Raw genomic sequence first — 18,282 nt, forward strand, 5'->3', positions numbered from 1 at the left:
CTATACTATGATAATTATTTGATAATGTTCGAAGCGAGGTATCCGGTTCGCATTTGTAAGACATAATGTGTTGTTTGTTGGTCACTGGCTGATGAATTATAGCAGAGTCTACTGTAATGGGTTGGAAACATTCAACGACCCACTCGTTATGCAATTCGCATTGTGTGACGACTGGTTATTTTACTCTTTCACCATGCTACATTGCATATGTTAACGCGATTCCTTCCCAACAGGACGCCTTTGTAGGGTCTCTTCGTCAAGAAATTTAGAGCACCGGCACGTCTCTCTGGTGTAAAGAAAAAAAAATGGCAGCATATCCATGGGGTGAATGATGGAGAGTGGAGAGAAGCTGGGTCCGTACGCCGGGATCTTGTCGGCGCTGCCGCGCAGCTTCACGGCACGCTTCTGCTTTGCGCACTCGCACATCAGGAGTGTGGCAGCTTGGGCTAGTTGGTATGGCATGACGATAGTTACAGCGCGAGAACAAAACGACGACACAGAGACAAGAAGGACACGAAAGACACGAGCGCTAACTTCCAACTGAGTTTATTGTGCAGAGCGCGAAAATAGAGGAGACAGTAACCATGTGACAAAAACCATATGGCACAAAGGGCAGAACATGAGTAAGAGAAAAACAAAATCACAGAAAAACGGCAAACAAAAATCTATAAGAAAACGAAACAGAAAAGTGAAGGTAACTACTTGCGCGCACCGAAACCTTCGAGGAACCTTAGTTCCTTCTCGGACAGAGCCACGGAGGGCTTGCTCATACAAGGCACCTGTTCGCGAGCCATCTGCGCGGCCTCGACAATGACTCGGGTGCGCTCATCTTTGTGCTTAAGGAGCTTCGCTCCTAAAACTGCATGACTCTGTAGTCGAATGCTGGGCTGCTACGGGGCGGACCCAAGTTCAAATTCCGTTCTAAACGCGCTCTGCCGGTGGGAGGAGGAATCGTGCTCTTGGCTAAGGTTCCTAGATCTGATGCTTTAGGTTTAGTTTTCGCTCACTCGTCAATTTTAGCGTACTTAGTCACGAGATACGAGCATCCGCTTCGCCCGTTGTGCGGTTGTTATGGCCTCGAGTGGCGAAGCTTCATGTTAGTCATGTGCTTGTGTGTTCATTCTGTGACTCCAGCTCCCGTGAGCAGGTTGCTCGAAGGAAATTTTTCCGAGAAGATTGCAGGGTGCTGTGTAAGCACGTGGATGAGATCTGGAGCCCTGCAGAACTCTAGGTGCGAGCGCTGCGCGATGTTCAGATAGTGGCCTGTACGACGAAACTGATGACTGCTATGTCGCGCTCGATCCGCATTTTGGTCAGTTCACATGGGATAATAATAACACCAAATACATTGCTTCTTATGACATACGATACACATATTTTGCCGCATGAAGCAGGGTCATTTGGCGTCCTGGGATAAAAAGCTGTGCCGAAATTTGAATTTTATAGAAGCATTTTTAATAAAATTTTATAAGATTGTTGGTCTGGATTCTGCAGATCTATATATATTTTCACTACATTCCACTTTTACAATATTTGATCATCAATTATTGTAATTGGCATGTCCTTATTTGTAACTATAATTACAGTTATATGTAATTGGCATATACTTGACATGTCCATATATGGACAGCCAGTGAACGTTCAAAACCTAATGTCCGGTCGGACATCCAGTTCGGCCGCCCATAGAACAACCACACGGGACATTGATTTTCACAGTGCATCTATCGGCTATCCGTGATGTATATCCATACGGCCGGACAGTTTTATTCAGAATGGACAGCCAGCGGATATCCGTAGTTCCTTGGGTCGCTGACAGCGGTGAACCATTTCTACGAGGATGTACACGTGCTACAGAAATCCCGATTCAGAGGAGGGTCGGGGATACTGTGCGCGTAAAGTGGCAATCTATCTGGACGTACCTTTGCTGGAGTACGTGTTACCATCGCACGCTTCGCTCGTGATCGTAGTGAAGGACGTGATTATCTTAACAGTTCGTAATGGAGGACATTCAATTAGGATGTCCCACTCCCACCCTCCTGACCTCCTTGTGCGTGTGCTTATGCCCATTACATTTGACTGAGATGTCTCATTTACCTGGAATAATCGGAGATGAATATTGAAGAAAGTGAGTCGTTGGTGTTATTTCATTAATTTTTGCTCTCGATCAAGCTCTGAAAGGCTAAGCGTGAAGTCCTGTGAAAGTTCCAGTGCTAGCACTTTTGAAACTGTCCTAGATGTCCTGGCTGCCTTAGATGGTTGTACAGCAAAGTGCAATAAACCTTCACCTATTATTCATTGCTTTACAGCTCATCTGTAGCAGCACCTTGTTATTATGACGTTCGATTCTGCAATCTGCAGCGCGCATCCACAGAACCACGACATGCACAGAACTCCTGAACATAATAAGTATCTTCCATGCGGGTGGTTTTAAACAAAACTCGTTATACATCGCGGACCTTTATTATCACAGGGAAATAAATTTGGCCATGGCAATATAGGGCCCATAATATTGCTACATGCAGTTATGCTAGAAAAGAAAAATCTGGTGGTTTCGGTTTCGTTTTCGCTCACTCGTCAAATTTAGCGAACTTAGTCACGAGATACGAGCATCCGCTTCGCCCGTTGTGCGGTTGTTATGGCCTCGAGTGGCGAAGCGTCATGTTAGTCATGTGCTTGTGTGTTCATCCTGCGACTGCAGCTCCCGTGAGCACGTTACTCGGAGGAAACTTTGCCGAGAAGATTGCAGGGTGTTGTGTAAGCACGCGGATGAGATCTGGAGCCCTGCAGAACTGTAGGTGCGAGCGCTGCGCGATGTTCAGATAGTGGCCTGTACGACGAAACTTTGTTGAATCAGTATGAGAGTGGCATTGTCTCTTAGCTTTGCTTCCAGTGTGCCAGGATGTCTTGAAGAGAGAGAGCGTAGACGTTTCTTAGGTTAGGCTCTTTTGGTTTGCTTCCGGGTTCGCGCCGGGAATGAACTGTTTCGCTGTAGCGAGGCAACGACGATTTATGCGAGTGCTAGCGACGATCAGCTGACTTGGTCATGGGAAGCACGTCGAGCAAGTTTCGCAGGCACCTAGAGAACGGCGACGGGTACTCGGCGCTTCAGATCTACTTGAGCTGCTCTGAACTGCGCAAGTCTCTCGATCCCAATTGCTTTTACGGGGACTCCGTTAATCGGTGCACACCCGTCCACCTAGCTGCCAAACACGGGATGAGACCGTTACTGAGGTAAGAATGCTCATTTTCCCACTTGGAGTCGCGCACATTTGGAGCCTGTTTCGTCTTATTTGCGAGAATACGCGCCTTTGTTGAAGCTACCTTAAGATAAGAATGTTTACGCGTGTCCTGTACGACCGTGCAAATATTTTTCGCTGTTGTTAATCTGAAGCCGCAAGACGAGGAGCAAGATCACGCGCGCGGTTGCTGGCAGTCATTTGATCGCCTTTGTTCTTTTGTAGTAAGAAATGCCAACTAAACAAACAAAAAGTAGGAACTGACGGAGACTTTTTATTGCGTGCGTTCGGGTTACATAATTTACGCCGTATAATATATAACACTTCGCACTGGGCTTTCCTTGAAACTCTGGTCTGGGGGTGCTAATATTATTGCGGGCGGATCTCTTTTCTTGTTCTACTCCCATGCGCTCCCTTTCTATCTCATTGTTGCGCGATTGCGTGCCTGTGTATTTGTATCGGGGATAATGAACAAAAAATTTTCTGATTAGCAGGGACACAATCGTGTAAAACGCCTATAGTGTCCCAGTGCGCGGGCGAAGTTGCTCATCTGCTTTTTGTTTGTCCACTATTAACATCGAACTTTTCGTGATATATTGATGCGCACTCCACGAACAGGTGGTTGACACGAATTTCTATCGAAGGTTTGTGTGGAGCGCGCATCGCTTGAAAGATTGCCCGTTTTAGTCACGGTGCCGTGTACATTTGTGGCTCCACGGTCGCTTCCTGCACTTGTTATTTTGCGTTGGTAGAGGGTTAAAAGACAAAAAAAAAAAAAGCCGCAGGGAAAAGAAGGGAAGTGGTCGTCCGAGGGGAGTGGCCTGCTCAGAGGAGTACCGCTGGAGTACACAAGGCAGATTTCTGCATTTAATAACTTATGCAACTCTACCGGGAACGGAAGTTTACGCATCACGTATACGTACTTGGCATTACACTCTTTTGTTTTGTAAACATCAAAGTGTGACGGCATCCTATTGCTCGATACTCATTCAATGGGGATACAGAAACCATCCTTATGTTATACACTGTTTAAGAACGTTTTTTTTTTTTCACTTGTCCTGCATATAACAGCAGCATTATTCCTTTTGTTACGCTTCACGAGATGTGCAAGAAATATTTCTTTTCGTAAATGTTATTGTGAACTAGTGTCGTTGTCCCTGTGTTTGGGACAAGCAGTAAGTTGTTTTACCTACCAAAAGAGACCATATACGGGGTTAGTTATGTGACATCATCGATGCTTATAGTACATTCACTGCCTTACCTTGGCCTTCATTGCTTTTTACTGCACCATTTCGGCCCGCGTCCATCATTCTCCTAGTGTGATGTAGCAGGTGAGAGCCCAGATTCCTATGCCATTGCTTTCAGAAAATTCTATTCTTTTCACGCAACTATTAGTAGTCTGCATTACGTCTGAATAATTGAAATCATTTAAGACAAGTGCTTAGTACGACATCTATAGTTACAGTGGAGCTCTGAAATTTTATAGCTTTTTGTTCACTGATAATTCAGACACCACACCATTGGGTGCCTTTAACGTAGAAAGGCACTGCCAAAGCCACACACACACACACGCGCACACACACACACACACACACACACACACACGCGCGCACGCACACGCACACACATTTCACTTACCACATATTGCCGGAGCCGTGATTGCTCTACATGTACTCCCTACGTACTCTACCTTCTGTCCTGGATGATTTTGTTTTTCTTCAAGAAGCTCAAATTAAAAATTTTCTTACGACTATATTTGATTGAAAAAATATCTGATGGGCCATGTGGACACAGCTTGCGTCCTGAATTTTTAATGGTCACTCAACATTTGCGACAGGCCTGGTGTCATCGAAAAGATTTACGATGCAGGTTTTGAAAAATGACGCACCAGAAGAGTTTAAGGGAACTATTGCTGAACGTGTGATAGCGTGATTGAAATCACGGAGTTGCACCGTGTTAGATGGGCTTTTCACAGATGTTGGCTCATGCTCAGTAACATTCTTGGATCATTTTACAGTTGTGTTGTTTAACTGGAGGAAGTTGCCTATGTAGCTTGGCTGATTGCTTGACATTGCGATATGAGTAAGGAAGGTTGCGCCATCCTTTGGGGGAGGAGTTACAATTTTTTCATCTGTACAAATTATTCATGCAGGACTGGCATGAATTATCTTGACTTAATCGTTTGGTTGTATTAATAAAAATAAACATAAAGCATTGAAACACGTGTAAAAAAAGACACCTTAATAAAGTTGTCAGCTTTATATCTCATGGTTCCTTTTGCATTATATAATTGCCTGAATACTAATCATAGGAGGGAGAGTTAGTTCAGATTGAAAATGAAATTTTGGGAAGTTTTGTGCGCCATTAAGATGTTCAGTACGAGCACTGTTTAAGAAACATTGAGCTGATAGCGTGACATTTGTCTATATGTCTTATGTCCAGTGCTTGACTCGACATTTGTGAAGTGCATGTCTCATGCACACCAAGATGGCGATAAAGCTGAAAAGGCTCGGCAATTATTGTAATCAAAAAAAGAAAATACAATCATAAATATGTTAAGATTGTGAATGTTGAGATGTTAGAAGCAGGAGCTCATCATGAAACATAAATCAGGTGCCCTCTCCCTTAGGTCTCGAATTGGATCAGCCACATGTGATGGAAGATAACTCTTATTTTGTTTCCTTTGACAACAAAGAGTGGCGTCAGGATTTCCTTGTTTCGAAACAGTGCATTACCTACATAGAGAGGATCATATGCATTCTACAAATATTCACAGTGGAACAGACTATATAGCAGATCGGTTGTGCTGGCCTGTGAAAATGTGGACTGTGAAAATGTGGCTGGCTCTTTTTTTTTCCTGCCACGATTTCTTTTGGGAATGAGGGTGCCGACATTCCTTATATGCATATTGATGTATTGCCTTCATTAGTGATAACTTTCTAGTGGAGGTTTTGATAAACTTTCATGCATGCATAGTCTTTCAATAAAGGCATGCATCACATGACAAGGTGTGCTGTCTGTGAGGTAAGTCATCAAGCATCCTATTGGTGGAAGGTTTTCATAAATTTCATGCATGGTTGCAAAAGGTGTCTGTTGGCAACATCTAAAATTTCTGTTGCGAATTTTTCAACATTATATAACAGTTTCTTTAGATAAGTTGAAAAATTCGCATGTATTATTATGCCCTGTGATAGAAGGAGATGCAGGGCTGCTCTTTACTGAATGCTACCAGATGAAAAGGGAAAGCAGCTTCAACAAATTCAAATAATTTGAACTGTGTTTCTGCTACATCGTGAAATAATATGCATGCATTCTTGAGCAGGAGCATCCCTAAAAACGTGTCCCTACATCTTGAGCATGCTTACATACTTATCCAAGTTTCAGTTCTATTATTATGCATGTTTTGTGCCTATGCACAAAGTGATACTTCACAAATTCAACTTACCTTTGTTTAGTTGCGCTTTAATGTGGGGACCTCATTATGTTTCTTTCTGTTCGCTCGTGCTTTCGAACATGACAGTCAGGTTTAATGGAGGTATTGAGGAAAAGAGGAGTGGACAGGCAACTTAAATTGTCACATGCTCTGGGGAGAAAGCAATACTAACCAAAAAAATGTGGTTGCTCTGGTCGCGAAATGTGGATTTCGATTTCGTGCACTGAACTTCACGTGACGTTTGTGTTAACAGGATCTTCCTGCGGGAGATGCAGGGGGACCCGACAATCAGGTCAGGCCATGGAGAAACTGCACTTCACTGTGCCAGCCATGGTAGTCCTGACTTGACAGAAGTGGAGTGCCGAGTGAACTGCCTTAACCTTCTCATTCAATGGAGGGGTTATGACGGAGAAGCGTTAGACCTCAATGCGAAAGATAATGTGAGCATCCGCTGTTCCTGTATACTATTGTATAGCATTATTACTAGCCACTAAGAAACAACTTTCCGAAATCGCAACACTGTTTTCTGGCGCACATTATGGGCAGGTGTAAAGTAACAGTGCAAACAATGTACCAGGTTGAAGATTGCATGCGTGTGTGCTCTACGAGCATGTGCTCTGTTATTTTACTGTTGGGCTTGCAGCAAGATATATCTGTCACTTTGTCATGGCCACGTTTTTTTTCTGTTGGCAACCCTAAATAATTTAGGCAGTGAGAAAAAAAAGTTCAGCCAAGGTTGAGATTGCACTGGCATTTCTGTTTCTACATGTATTGCTTTGGCACCCATACAAACTTGTGTGTAGTGAATTACATGTAATCAGTTGCTCCTGCTCAGTTGTATCTTTTAATGATTTTCTAATTAATTGATAACTTAAAAATTTGGTATACATGCAGTTGTCCAGTTGATATTCTGTGCAATCAATGACACATAATCAGTTACTTTATTTACTGGAAAGTACAGTGAGCCATGCAGTTTTGAGGGCCTGAATTTAATGGGAGCTGCTGTAGAATTCCCACAGTCATGTCATGATTAGCTTCTGTGTATTATATGTCTTTACAGGCAGCTTGGGGGCTCTATGTATTTATTTTCTTGCCTTAGGGCTTCATTAGATCTTAAATCACTAACTGAACTGCTTCTGTTGTTGCTATATTGCTATAGCCACAGTTATGTCAGCTTTTCAGTGGCTGTAGTGTGTGCTTCTTCTTTAGACCCTTTTCACTAAAAAGAAAAAGAAATTTAAATGCAAGCATTGTGTCAATATAACCATATTTATGTAGATTAGTTATTCACACAATACTGCCCTTCCACCCACTGTGTACATCAAGTGGGTTTTCAGTGTTACTGCTGACATGTTCTGTAGTAAATGAGGGAAGAGTCCTACTGAAGTCTCTTAAAAGCAATTGTTAGTATGGATGAACAAAGTTTGTAGGGCTTTAAAGGCTGCATTGAAATTGGTAAGCGAGCTCATACTCATTTAATGTTTACTGTATTTGTACAATTTTCATAAAAGTATGCTGGAAGGCAGTATAATATTAAAAGTTAAATGAAAAAGCCATTGTCAGACTTGTTTTGTTCAGGACTAGCTGCACTTCTAAGAAAGTAGAGTATGATGCAATCTGAAGGTTGTCTGTGTGACACAATGTGGTTTATAGCAGACATGCTAAAAAGTGTCCAGTTGAATAAAACTGGAAAGTGGAAAATATTGAGCTTAATATAGTAAGCCAGCCTTCTGACTCTTGTCAGGCTTGCCTGTATGTTTACCAAACAGCTTAAATTGATGGGTGTTAATCAAGCTTTGCATAAGTAGTGTAAATGCGCGAGTGTTTTGTATGTAAAATGCCATTGACTTTTAAAAAGCCGTGAAGCTGGTCGATGTATGTGAAGCCATACAAACTTGCTCTGAGACGGTTCCTTGATACATGATGTTTCTGTGACTGTGCTAATTGGATTTGCACTAATTGGATCTTTGTGTGGGGCTTCACGTCGCTTTTTTTTTTGTCTCTATGTGAGGCTCAAAAGTAGAGGCGTGGAGGTTTCGGAACATTTTAGCGGCAAGAATTTTGGCGCTTCAGGAAATATAAAAAGTTTCTAAAGCAACAGATGTGAGCTATATTTGGTCTTATCATAGGCTGTCACCAAGTTAAGGAATGATTAACATATGGAATTTACAAATGATTGGCATAAGCTAAAAGATGGTTGTGCAAAGACTAGTGTGCGAAGGGAAATGCCAGTGCTTGGCTGGCTTCACTCTTTGACACACACCCACACACTGGGCACACACGAGCCGACATTTTTTCCCTTGCTACAATACAGTTGTTAGTAACTGGTAAAGTGTTAGAGAAATCAAAGTTTTGATTTTGTGACATACTCAGCTAGTTATAGATTGGCAGATTCTGAGTGAAAAAATGGAAAGTACATAGGGGTGTGCAGTCGCTTGGATTTGGATTGAATAGTGGTCCTTACTATTAAATATGTGCTAATTTTGCAAATTAACTTTTGAGAGTGCTGAGTATTCATTTCCACTTGAAGGAAAATGTTTAGCTCTCACTGTTTTTGCTACCCAGATTGAGCTGATCATTCAGTCAGTTATAAAGGGTGTAACATGCATGTATCAGATAGTGGAGATAGTCATAAGAGGCTGATATTCTCACGAAATGTTCCAGGTTCTCTTTCCTTTATTCATAAAGACATTACGTATATCCATGTTAGTTATATCAAGGCTTTGCTGTATAGAATCTCGTCATTTTCATTTGAATTGGTAGGGAAGTGGAGATATTAAATAAAATGTGTGCAGTAGTCAGAAAAGTTAAATGTGGTTGAAAAATCCAAAAGTAGTTGAGGATTGCAAGATATTTTGTGGTGCCATGAGATAGGGAATTTGCAGGCATAGATAGGACGGGAAGCGGCATTCACAGCGTGTATTTAATGGAGATCACTAGAGTACCCTTCGACCTCACAATACATCTAACCAAGCTGGCAAAGTTCAACTCGCTGGTCTAGCATGATTTAGTATTTTTCTTCACTATCCTTTGATTAACCATAAGTTCCAGCCTTAGACGGTACTGCACTTTTATTTTGACATCTCTCTTCCCTCTCTCTCTCCTTTTTTTTCTCAGGACGGAAACACTGCCTTGCATTATGCTGCTAGTAGTGGGATGAAGAAGTGTGTGGAGGTGGGTTTACTTTTCTTTTTTGTTGTCTTTGATGGAGTTTATAATGTGAATGTGTGGTAGAAAATGAGCCATAAACTGCTGTATGAATTCTTGATAGCATATGGACTCTGATGTTGTTAAATGGCGCTGCCACTTTTTATTTGACAGTGTGGCATTTAAGTTCAAATTAACATTGCAGGGCCAGTTGGCTAGCATTCTTGGCAATCGTAAAATCTGTTCTTGATGTCCTTTCGCACACATGCCAGCTAGAGATTTAGAAACAGTGTTACATGTAGTAGCTCTCGTGGCAGCTGCTTTTCTTGTTAGGCTTTCCTCGTTGCTTACAGCTAACCACGCCACTTGTAAAGGATTGAAAAATGTGACAATTTGTGTCTGTAAAAATTTTTTGAGCCATCTTATCGCAATCGCATACGTATGATTACTGTGGTCAGCTAGAACAAGAGGTTTGTGTTAGTGCCACATGCTAAACAGAGTGCACTCACTAGTTTCATGAAATTTCACCTCGTGAGAGCTTGCAGTATACTGCGAAAAACGAAAGGTGGAGTCACAGTACAGCCTAGAATATAGTGCATGGATTGTTTCATTCTTTGCCTGGCATACTTTTTGCTTTTAATTGATATGTAGGGTTTAACGTCCCAAAACCGCCATATGATTATGAGAGGCACATGTTTTGCTTTCTCTTTCAGCTTCTTGTTTCTCATGACATGTCCCTATTCGAGGAGAATAATGCTGGTGAGACGGCATGTGAGATGGCGGACAAGGCTGGCTTCAAGAGCTTGGCAGACTACCTTGAATCAAAGATGGTCTTTTCTGTAAGCAGTCTCACAACATGCTATGATGCCTCGAGATGATTTGTGAGCTCTGGAATGCACTTTTTTTATTTTATATTGTCACGTACCAAGAGCCGTAGAGAAGGGACAGGAACAGCGGGGCAGAAAGACACGAGCGTGTATCTTCGAAAACGAGGCGCTAACCAAACTTCTTCTTCGTTTTTCTTGCCCTTTTCGGCTCGCTAGGGCTTGCCGGCTCACAACTCTAGGTGGCATTATTCCCCCTCCCATTAGAGCATCGACCCGATGCTCATACACAAGGGGACAGCAGGGTCGGTAAGGGAAAAAAAAGAGAAACGGTAGCTATAGTGCACAGGGCATATGCAGGTGCAAAAAAAAATTGTCTGAGGTTGGTCATAAGAGGAAAAAAACATTAACAGAGTTCACAGTTCGTTCGAGACCCAACGGGCAATGTAAAAAAAAAACGAAAATGTTTGCTGCATGGGCATAATAAGACGAGTATCACCGCGTAATATAAGGTTTTAGGCGGACGACATGCACAATCTCTGTTCGTGGTGAGTGGCGCTGTGTCGTTGCCGAGCCTCCGTCTGGAATAACTTCATAGTTGACCTCGTTCAACCGCCGTAATACTTTGTAGGGTCCGAAGTACTTGCTCAGGAGTTTTTCGCTCAGACCTCGCCGTCTAACAGGAGTCCAAACCCACACTTGGTCGCCAGGTTGGTAGGAGACTTGTCGGTGGTGGATATTGTACCTTCGGGCGTCTTCACATTGCTGCGATCTTATGTGCACGCGAGCTAATTGACGTGCTTCCTCTGCACGCTGAATGTAATCGTCGACATCGGGAGTTAGTAGCTCGCGCTGGTCGATGTCACAAGGAATCATAGCGTCTAGCATGGTTTGCACGTCTCTACCGTAAACAAGGCGGAAGGGTGCGAACCTTGTCGTTTCCTGGGTTGCTGTGTTGTACGCAAACGTTACGTATGGCAGGATTTCGTCCCACGTTTTATGCTGCACATCCACGTACATAGAAATCATGTCCGCCAGTGTTTTGTTCAGCCTTTCTGTTAAGCCGTTACTCTGGGGGTGGTATGCGGTTGTCTTGCGGTGGTTCGTGTAACTGAGCTTGAAGATGTCGTCCAACAGTTTTGCCGTAAACGCTGTCCCTCGGTCAGTGATGATGAATGACGGGGCACCGTGACGAAGCACAATGTGGTGCATGAAAAACTGGGCGACTTCAGATGCTGTACCGCGTGGCAATGGCTTCGTTTCAGCATAACGCGTCAAGTAATCAGTTGCGACGATGATCCACTTGTTTCCGGAGTGAGACATAGGAAACGGTCCAAGAAGGTCCATCCCAACTTGGTCAAACGGCGTACGCGGTGGATCGATGGGTTGTAAGAGGCCTGCAGGCTTCACAGGTGGTGACTTGCGACGCTGACATTCGCGGCATCCTTTCACGTAGCGTTTGACACAAGCTGCGAGTTTTGGCCAGAAATATAGCTTTCGAACCCGGTCGAGTGTCCGTGAGTATCCCAGGTGGCCGGATGTCGGCTCATCGTGGCAGGCTAATAGGATGTCATCACGAAGGTCATGAGGGACGACTAGAAGATAAGATCTGCTGCCAACACCAGTGTTTTTCTTGTATAATATGTCGTGTCGTAAGCAAAATGACGGCAGCGTACGGGAAAGGGGACGAGGAACAGACGCGGTGCTGCCTTCTAAATGATCGATGATGGGTCTTAACTCGGGGTCCGCTCGTTGCTTACTGAGGAGGTCCGCCCCACTGAGAGTCCCCAGGAAGGTGCTGTCGTCTTCTACAGCTGTATGGTCGGACTCCAGAGGTGCTCGTGATAGCGTGTCGGCGTCTTCATGCTTTCTACCCGACTTGTATACAATGGTGATATCGAACTCCTGAAGTCGCAGACTCCATTGTGCTAATCGCCCAGAGGGGTCTCGGAGGTTAGCCAACCAACATAAAGCGTGGTGATCACTCACAACTTTGAATGGGCGCCCATATAGATAAGGCCTGAACTTTGTAATCGCCCATATTACCGCGAGACATTCTTTCTCTGACGTTGAATAGTTGGTTTCGGCGCGTGATAGAGTGCGGCTCGCGTAGGCAATCACACGTTCAATCCCATCTTGTGTTTGCAGCAGGATAGCTCCGAGACCAATGTTGCTTGCGTCAGTGCGCACCTCTGTGTCAGCGTCCTCATCGAAATGACCGAGTAAAGGAGGGGAACACAATCGATGTTGCAGTTCCGCAAAGGCAGTCGCTTGTTCGTCAGTCCACTGAAATGGGGTGTCGTCACGCGTAAGTCTGATGAGAGGCTCCGCAACCTTAGAGAAGTTTTCAATAAAACGGCGATAGTAGGCGCAGAGCCCCAGAAATCGCCGAAGACTTTTTTTGTCTGCCGGAGCTGGAAAAGAGGCCACAGCAGCAGTCTTCTCGGGATCGGGCCGAACGCCTGCAGCGCTCACAACGTGACCGAGGAACTTCAGTTCATTGTAGCCGAAATGGCACTTCTCTGGCTTGAGGGTAAGGTCAGCGGATCGTATGGCTTCAAAAACACTCCGAAGGCGATGAAGGTGCTCGTCAAACGTTTTCGAAAAGACAACGACATCATCTAGATAGACGAGGCAACTTTTCCACTTGAGGTCAGCGAGAACGGTATCCATCATTCGTTGGAATGTGGCCGGAGCGGAACAGAGGCCGAATGGGAGCACTCGGAACTCATACAGGCCGTCAGGAGTTACAAAAGCCGTTTTTTCGCGGTCACGTTCATCGACTTCAATTTGCCAATAACCACTTTTGAGGTCGATTGAGGAAAAGTACTTCGCTCGCCTCAGCCTGTCAAGAGAATCGTCCACTCGAGGCAACGGGTACACGTCTTTCTTTGTGACGTTATTCAGCTTCCTATAATCGACACAAAAGCGAAGTGTACCATCCTTCTTTTTTACAAGGACCACTGGGGATGACCAAGGGCTGCTTGATGGCTGTATTACGCCGTCTTGAAGCATTTCCTTCACTTGATTTTGAATCGCGCGTCGTTCGGTTGGTGAAACGCGGTAAGGCTGTTGCCGTATAGGGTGCGCGTCGCCGTAGGTGATAATACGGTGTTTGGTAATCGATGTTTGGCGGATTCTCGATGAACGTGCAAAACAGGCGTGGAATTCTATTAACAGGTCGTTAAGCCTTCGTTTGTTTTCGTCAGAAAGCGCTGGATTTATGTCGACGCCCCGGAGAGGTGCTTCGGTATCATCGGTTGCCTCGGAAGCAAAACACTCAGTCACATTAGTTACTGGGTAGGCATAGGCGATGACAGTACCAAGGAAAAGGTGTCGGCGCTCGTAGCTGAAGTTCGTAACAAGTACCTCGCAATGGCCATCCTGAAGGTCTACTAGGCTTCGTGCTACGCAGACACTTTGGGAAAAGAGCAGGGATCGATTGCTCTCCGCCACCATTTCACCGTGTGCTGATTTGTTACTAGCCACTTGAACCATAACACTTGAGCGCGGTGGTATCGTCACAGCATCGTCAATTACCCGCAGACATACTCGATCGTGGTCGGGATTATGCTCTGGTGTGGCGCTTTTTGTTGAGAACGTGACGAGGCGTTGTCGAATGTCGATGATAGCACCGTGCTCCCTCAGGAAGTCCATGCCAATGATCAGGTCTCGAGAACACTGACGGAGAACACTCAAGCTGATAACAAAGGTTGAACCACGAATCTGTATTCGTGCTGTGCAAACGCCGAGTGGCATGACGATGTGCCCGCCAGCAGTACGAATTGGCTTGAGGTTCCAAGGCATTGTCACTTTCTTTAGAAGAGCAGCCTGTTTTTCACTTATTATAGAAAAATCCGCACCCGTGTCAACTAAAGCAGTGACTTTGCGACCGTCGAGCAGCACTGGAATATCTAATGAAACCTTTTCGGAACCAACTGGTGTCGTCGTCGTCGGGGAATCTTCAGTTTGCGGAAGCGTCGGTAGGAGGCCTTGAGCTTGTCCAGTATGAGCGGCCTCGCCCCCGAAGGTCGCTGTGGTTAGTTTTCCCGGCGCGGACTGGGGGACCGACCCTGCGCCACGCTCGAATAGGTGCGGTGATTAGGAGAAAATCGCCGCGGCGACGGAGAGCGTGACTGGTGCAAGGATGACGAAGTTCCGCGCTGTTGAGCCACATACTCTTCAATATCAGGGGGCCGCTGACCGAACCTGGGTGGTGGTGAGTTCGTCGAAAATCCGCGTAGTCCAAGTTGCCGGTAAGAACAGTGTCGGTAAAGATGCCCAGCTTCGCCACAGTGGAAGCAGAGAGGACGTCGATCAGGCGCACGCCAGACGTCTGATTTTCGCGGGATCGGGCGAGGTGCGCTGTAATATGGCGCCGCTTGGACCGTCTGCAGCATGGCTGGGGCCACGGTGGGATGCGGGATTGCGGGTGTTACAGGTTGCCGCAAAGCTTGAGCATACGACATGCGGGGGAAGTCACCGGGTGGTTGATAATCCCGCATGCAAGATGGTTCTCTTAAAGCATGCTGGACTTCATCTCGGACAACGCTGGAGAACGAAGAGGTAGGGGGCTGCGAGGGCACTGACAGCTTCTGGAGTTCTTCGCGGATGACTGAACGTATGAGCTCTCGGAAAAAATCCATTTGGCCACCGAAAGCTCCAAAGTAGTCCGTAGTTGAAGCATTGACGTGTCGCTCGTATGACGGGGCCCGGTGCCTAAGGGTGCTTTCGATGGTGACAGCTTCCGTGAGAAATTCTGACACAGTCTTGGGTGGACTGCGTACAAGCCCACCGAAAAGTTGCTCTTTCACCCCGCGCATGAGGTACCGTACCTTCTTTTCTTCTGGCATGCCGGGGTCAGCTCGGTGGAAGAGGCGCGTCATTTCCTCGACATACATCGCAACCCCTTCATTTGGTAGTTGTATGCGGGACTGCAGATCGCGCTCAGCTCTCTCCCGACGGTCAGGGCTTGCATATGTCGCAAGAAGTCGGCGTTTGAAGTCTTCCCATGATGTAAGAATACTTGCCCGGTTCTCGTACCAGACACGTGCGCCGTCCAAAAGACTGAAATAGACGTGCCGCAGTTTGTCTGCGTCGTCCCACTGGTTGTGCACGGCAACGAACTCGTAATGAACAAGCCAATCTTCCACGTCCTCAAGTGCAGTGCCATGAAAAGGATTTGGCGTTCGCGGTGTTAGCAAGGTGCAATGGAGCGGCGTTGTGCCGTTCGTACCGGTTGGGTTGGTGTCGGCATGGCTGGTCGGAGCTGCCATGTTGTTTGCGAGTAGTCCAAACTCAGGGGATTGCCCTCGGATCCTTCTGCTGGCGCGGTGCACAGGAGTGACCACCGGTACGACGCTTGTGTTCCTGGTATGTGGAGGGGTACGGTGCATAGATCACCCAGCACTTCCACCAGTTTGTCACGTACCAAGAGCCGTAGAGAAGGGACAGGAACAGCGGGGCAGAAAGACACGAGCGTGTATCTTCGAAAACGAGGCGCTAACCAAACTTCTTCTTCGTTTTTCTTGCCCTTTTCGGCTCGCTAGGGCTTGCCGGCTCACAACTCTAGGTGGCAATATCAAATACTGACCTGGTTAAATATGCATGAATAGTTCTTACCACTACTAGTTTTGCATAAGAAGCGCTTTGTTTCTAGCAGCAGGAGGAGGAGGAGGAATAAACTTTATTATAAGAAACCAGCAGGTTTAGGTGGCCGTGCCTAGGCCTCCCATGAGGAGATGTCAAGAGCTTGCCTCGACGCTGCCTCACAGGCGTGATGGGTCGCCCATGTTTGTTCGTCAAGAGCGGGGCTCCGCAGAGCCTCATGAAGCTTCTTCGAAAGGGTCGTGGCGTTAGTGTGTCTGTACTATGCCGGGCACCCCCATAGCATATGTGAAACTATTTAAAGGCATTGGTCCCTGAGGTCCGTGCGGGCTTTTGACTATTGTGCAGATGAGTCACTTGGCTATAATAGAGAGATAGAAAGAAAGGAAGGTCGGGAGATTAACAGGATATTGGCTTCCGGTTTGCTACCCAGCACGCACTGGGGGTGGGGGAAACTGGGGCACGAAAGAGGAGGTAGAAAGAGGGAAAAAAAAAAATGCACGCGCACTCGCGAAAAAAAAAAAACAACGAAAACACACACAGGAAGGGTGTTCTGGCTACAACCGTACAGAAAGGCTGGTGGATCGCAAAAAGTGCAGTAGCGCTTTCAGGGCCTTCTTCTGTGAAGTTGCATCTTGTCGATATTGTAAAATTCTTTCCTCAGACAGAGGTTGATTATCTAATTTTCAGAGTTCCTTGCGAAGGCATAGTCGTTGTCTACTATACTTTAGGCATTCACAAAGGATATGCTGGATGGTTTCTCTTTGCCACAGTGGCCACAGGCTGCGGTGTCGGCCATCCCAATGCGAAAAGCGTAGGCTTTGGTAAACGCGACGCCCAACCAGAGCCTACATAAAAGGGTCTGGTCTGCTCAGCAAAGCCTCGATGAAGCTTGAAGGCTTAACGTTCAAGCGAGTACTGTCGGGCATGCTTGAAGTGCGGCTGATTCCATTGTGATGTGGTTAGCTGGCGAGCAAGCCAGCGGAGCTTTCGTGCAGCATCTGTCCTAGAAAGTGGTAGTAGCAGACCATAGTCTTCTGAGTGGGCTGAGCGGGCAGCTTGATCGGCCCGTTCATTGCAGATGATTCCGCAGTGACTGGGTAACCACTGAATTGTTATTTGGTGCCCTTTCTCAGTCAGGTGGTGTATAACCTCTGCTACCTCTAGTACCAGCTGCATGTGTGGTCCACGGCGTAAGGCTGATAGTGGAGACTGCAGTGCCACCTTTGAGTCCAGAAAATAGCCCACTTGCGTGTAGGTTGATCAATGACAAATTGCAACACAGTACGAAGGGCTGCCAATTCTGCTGCCATTGATGTTGTTGTGTGGGATGTCTTGAATTTAATCGTCATGACCAACTTTGGTATCAGGACTGCTCCGGTTGAGCTCTTCGGCCGAACCGATCTGTCAGTGTATATATGTATGGAGTCTTGGTATTTTTCATACAAGAGAAGTAGTCTGAGCTGCTTAAGCGCCGGTGATGACAAATTGGCTTTTTTCTGGACGCCAGGTGTTGTAATATTAAATTGGTTGAGCGAGGCATCATGGCGGAGTCACAGGTCTAGTGTTAGGAGAGAACGAAGTTGGGACCGACTCGCCATGTGCGGTCACTGTTTGCAGTGAGATGTGCGTAATCGGTCCGCTGGTAGAGAGGCTAGGGGATGGCAAGGAGTTCGAGCAAGGTGTTGTATATGTGTCCTCAACACTTCAACATTAATGTGGGTCTTGATGAGGTGGTCTTTTGTGATGGCGATAGTTGCCGCTGTTGATGCACTTTGGGGCAAGCCCAGACAAATCCCAAGTGCTTGACTCTGGACACTTTGAAGCATTCGTATACTTGTTTTACTTGCGTTGGTTATTGCAGGTAGGCTGTACCGAATGAATCCAAGGAAAAGAACACTGTATAGTTGCAACATCGCGGCTGTGGACATTCCCAGTTCTTTCGAGCAAAGAACTTGAACAAATGGTATATGCCTGTCAGCTGCCTTTTTATGTAAGGTACATGTGGGCTCCATGAGAGGTCTCTGTCAATTAT

At 45.9% G+C, this 18,282-nt stretch overlaps 1 protein-coding gene across 3 annotated transcripts in view; it reads left to right on the forward strand.

The window, feature by feature from the left end:
- Positions 1-2,601: 2,601 nt before the first annotated feature.
- The window catches only part of LOC119159523 (ankyrin repeat and IBR domain-containing protein 1-like), an 86,587-nt gene continuing 70,906 nt past the window's right edge, over positions 2,602-18,282 (forward strand). Inside the window, exons 1-4 of one of the 3 annotated variants that reach the window (XM_075891627.1) lie at positions 2,602-3,231; positions 6,923-7,109; positions 9,787-9,843; positions 10,530-10,655. In XM_075891627.1, coding sequence (XP_075747742.1) covers positions 3,044-3,231; positions 6,923-7,109; positions 9,787-9,843; positions 10,530-10,655 — 558 coding nt within the window. In that variant the 5' untranslated portion in view covers positions 2,602-3,043. The remainder of the gene's footprint in view (positions 3,232-6,922; positions 7,110-9,786; positions 9,844-10,529; positions 10,656-18,282) is intronic. The other 2 variants (XM_037412316.2, XM_075891628.1) reach the window with 2 other exon arrangements.

This window comes from Rhipicephalus microplus, chromosome 1 (assembly GCF_043290135.1).
Source record: "Rhipicephalus microplus isolate Deutch F79 chromosome 1, USDA_Rmic, whole genome shotgun sequence".
NCBI lineage: Eukaryota > Metazoa > Arthropoda > Arachnida > Ixodida > Ixodidae > Rhipicephalus > Rhipicephalus microplus.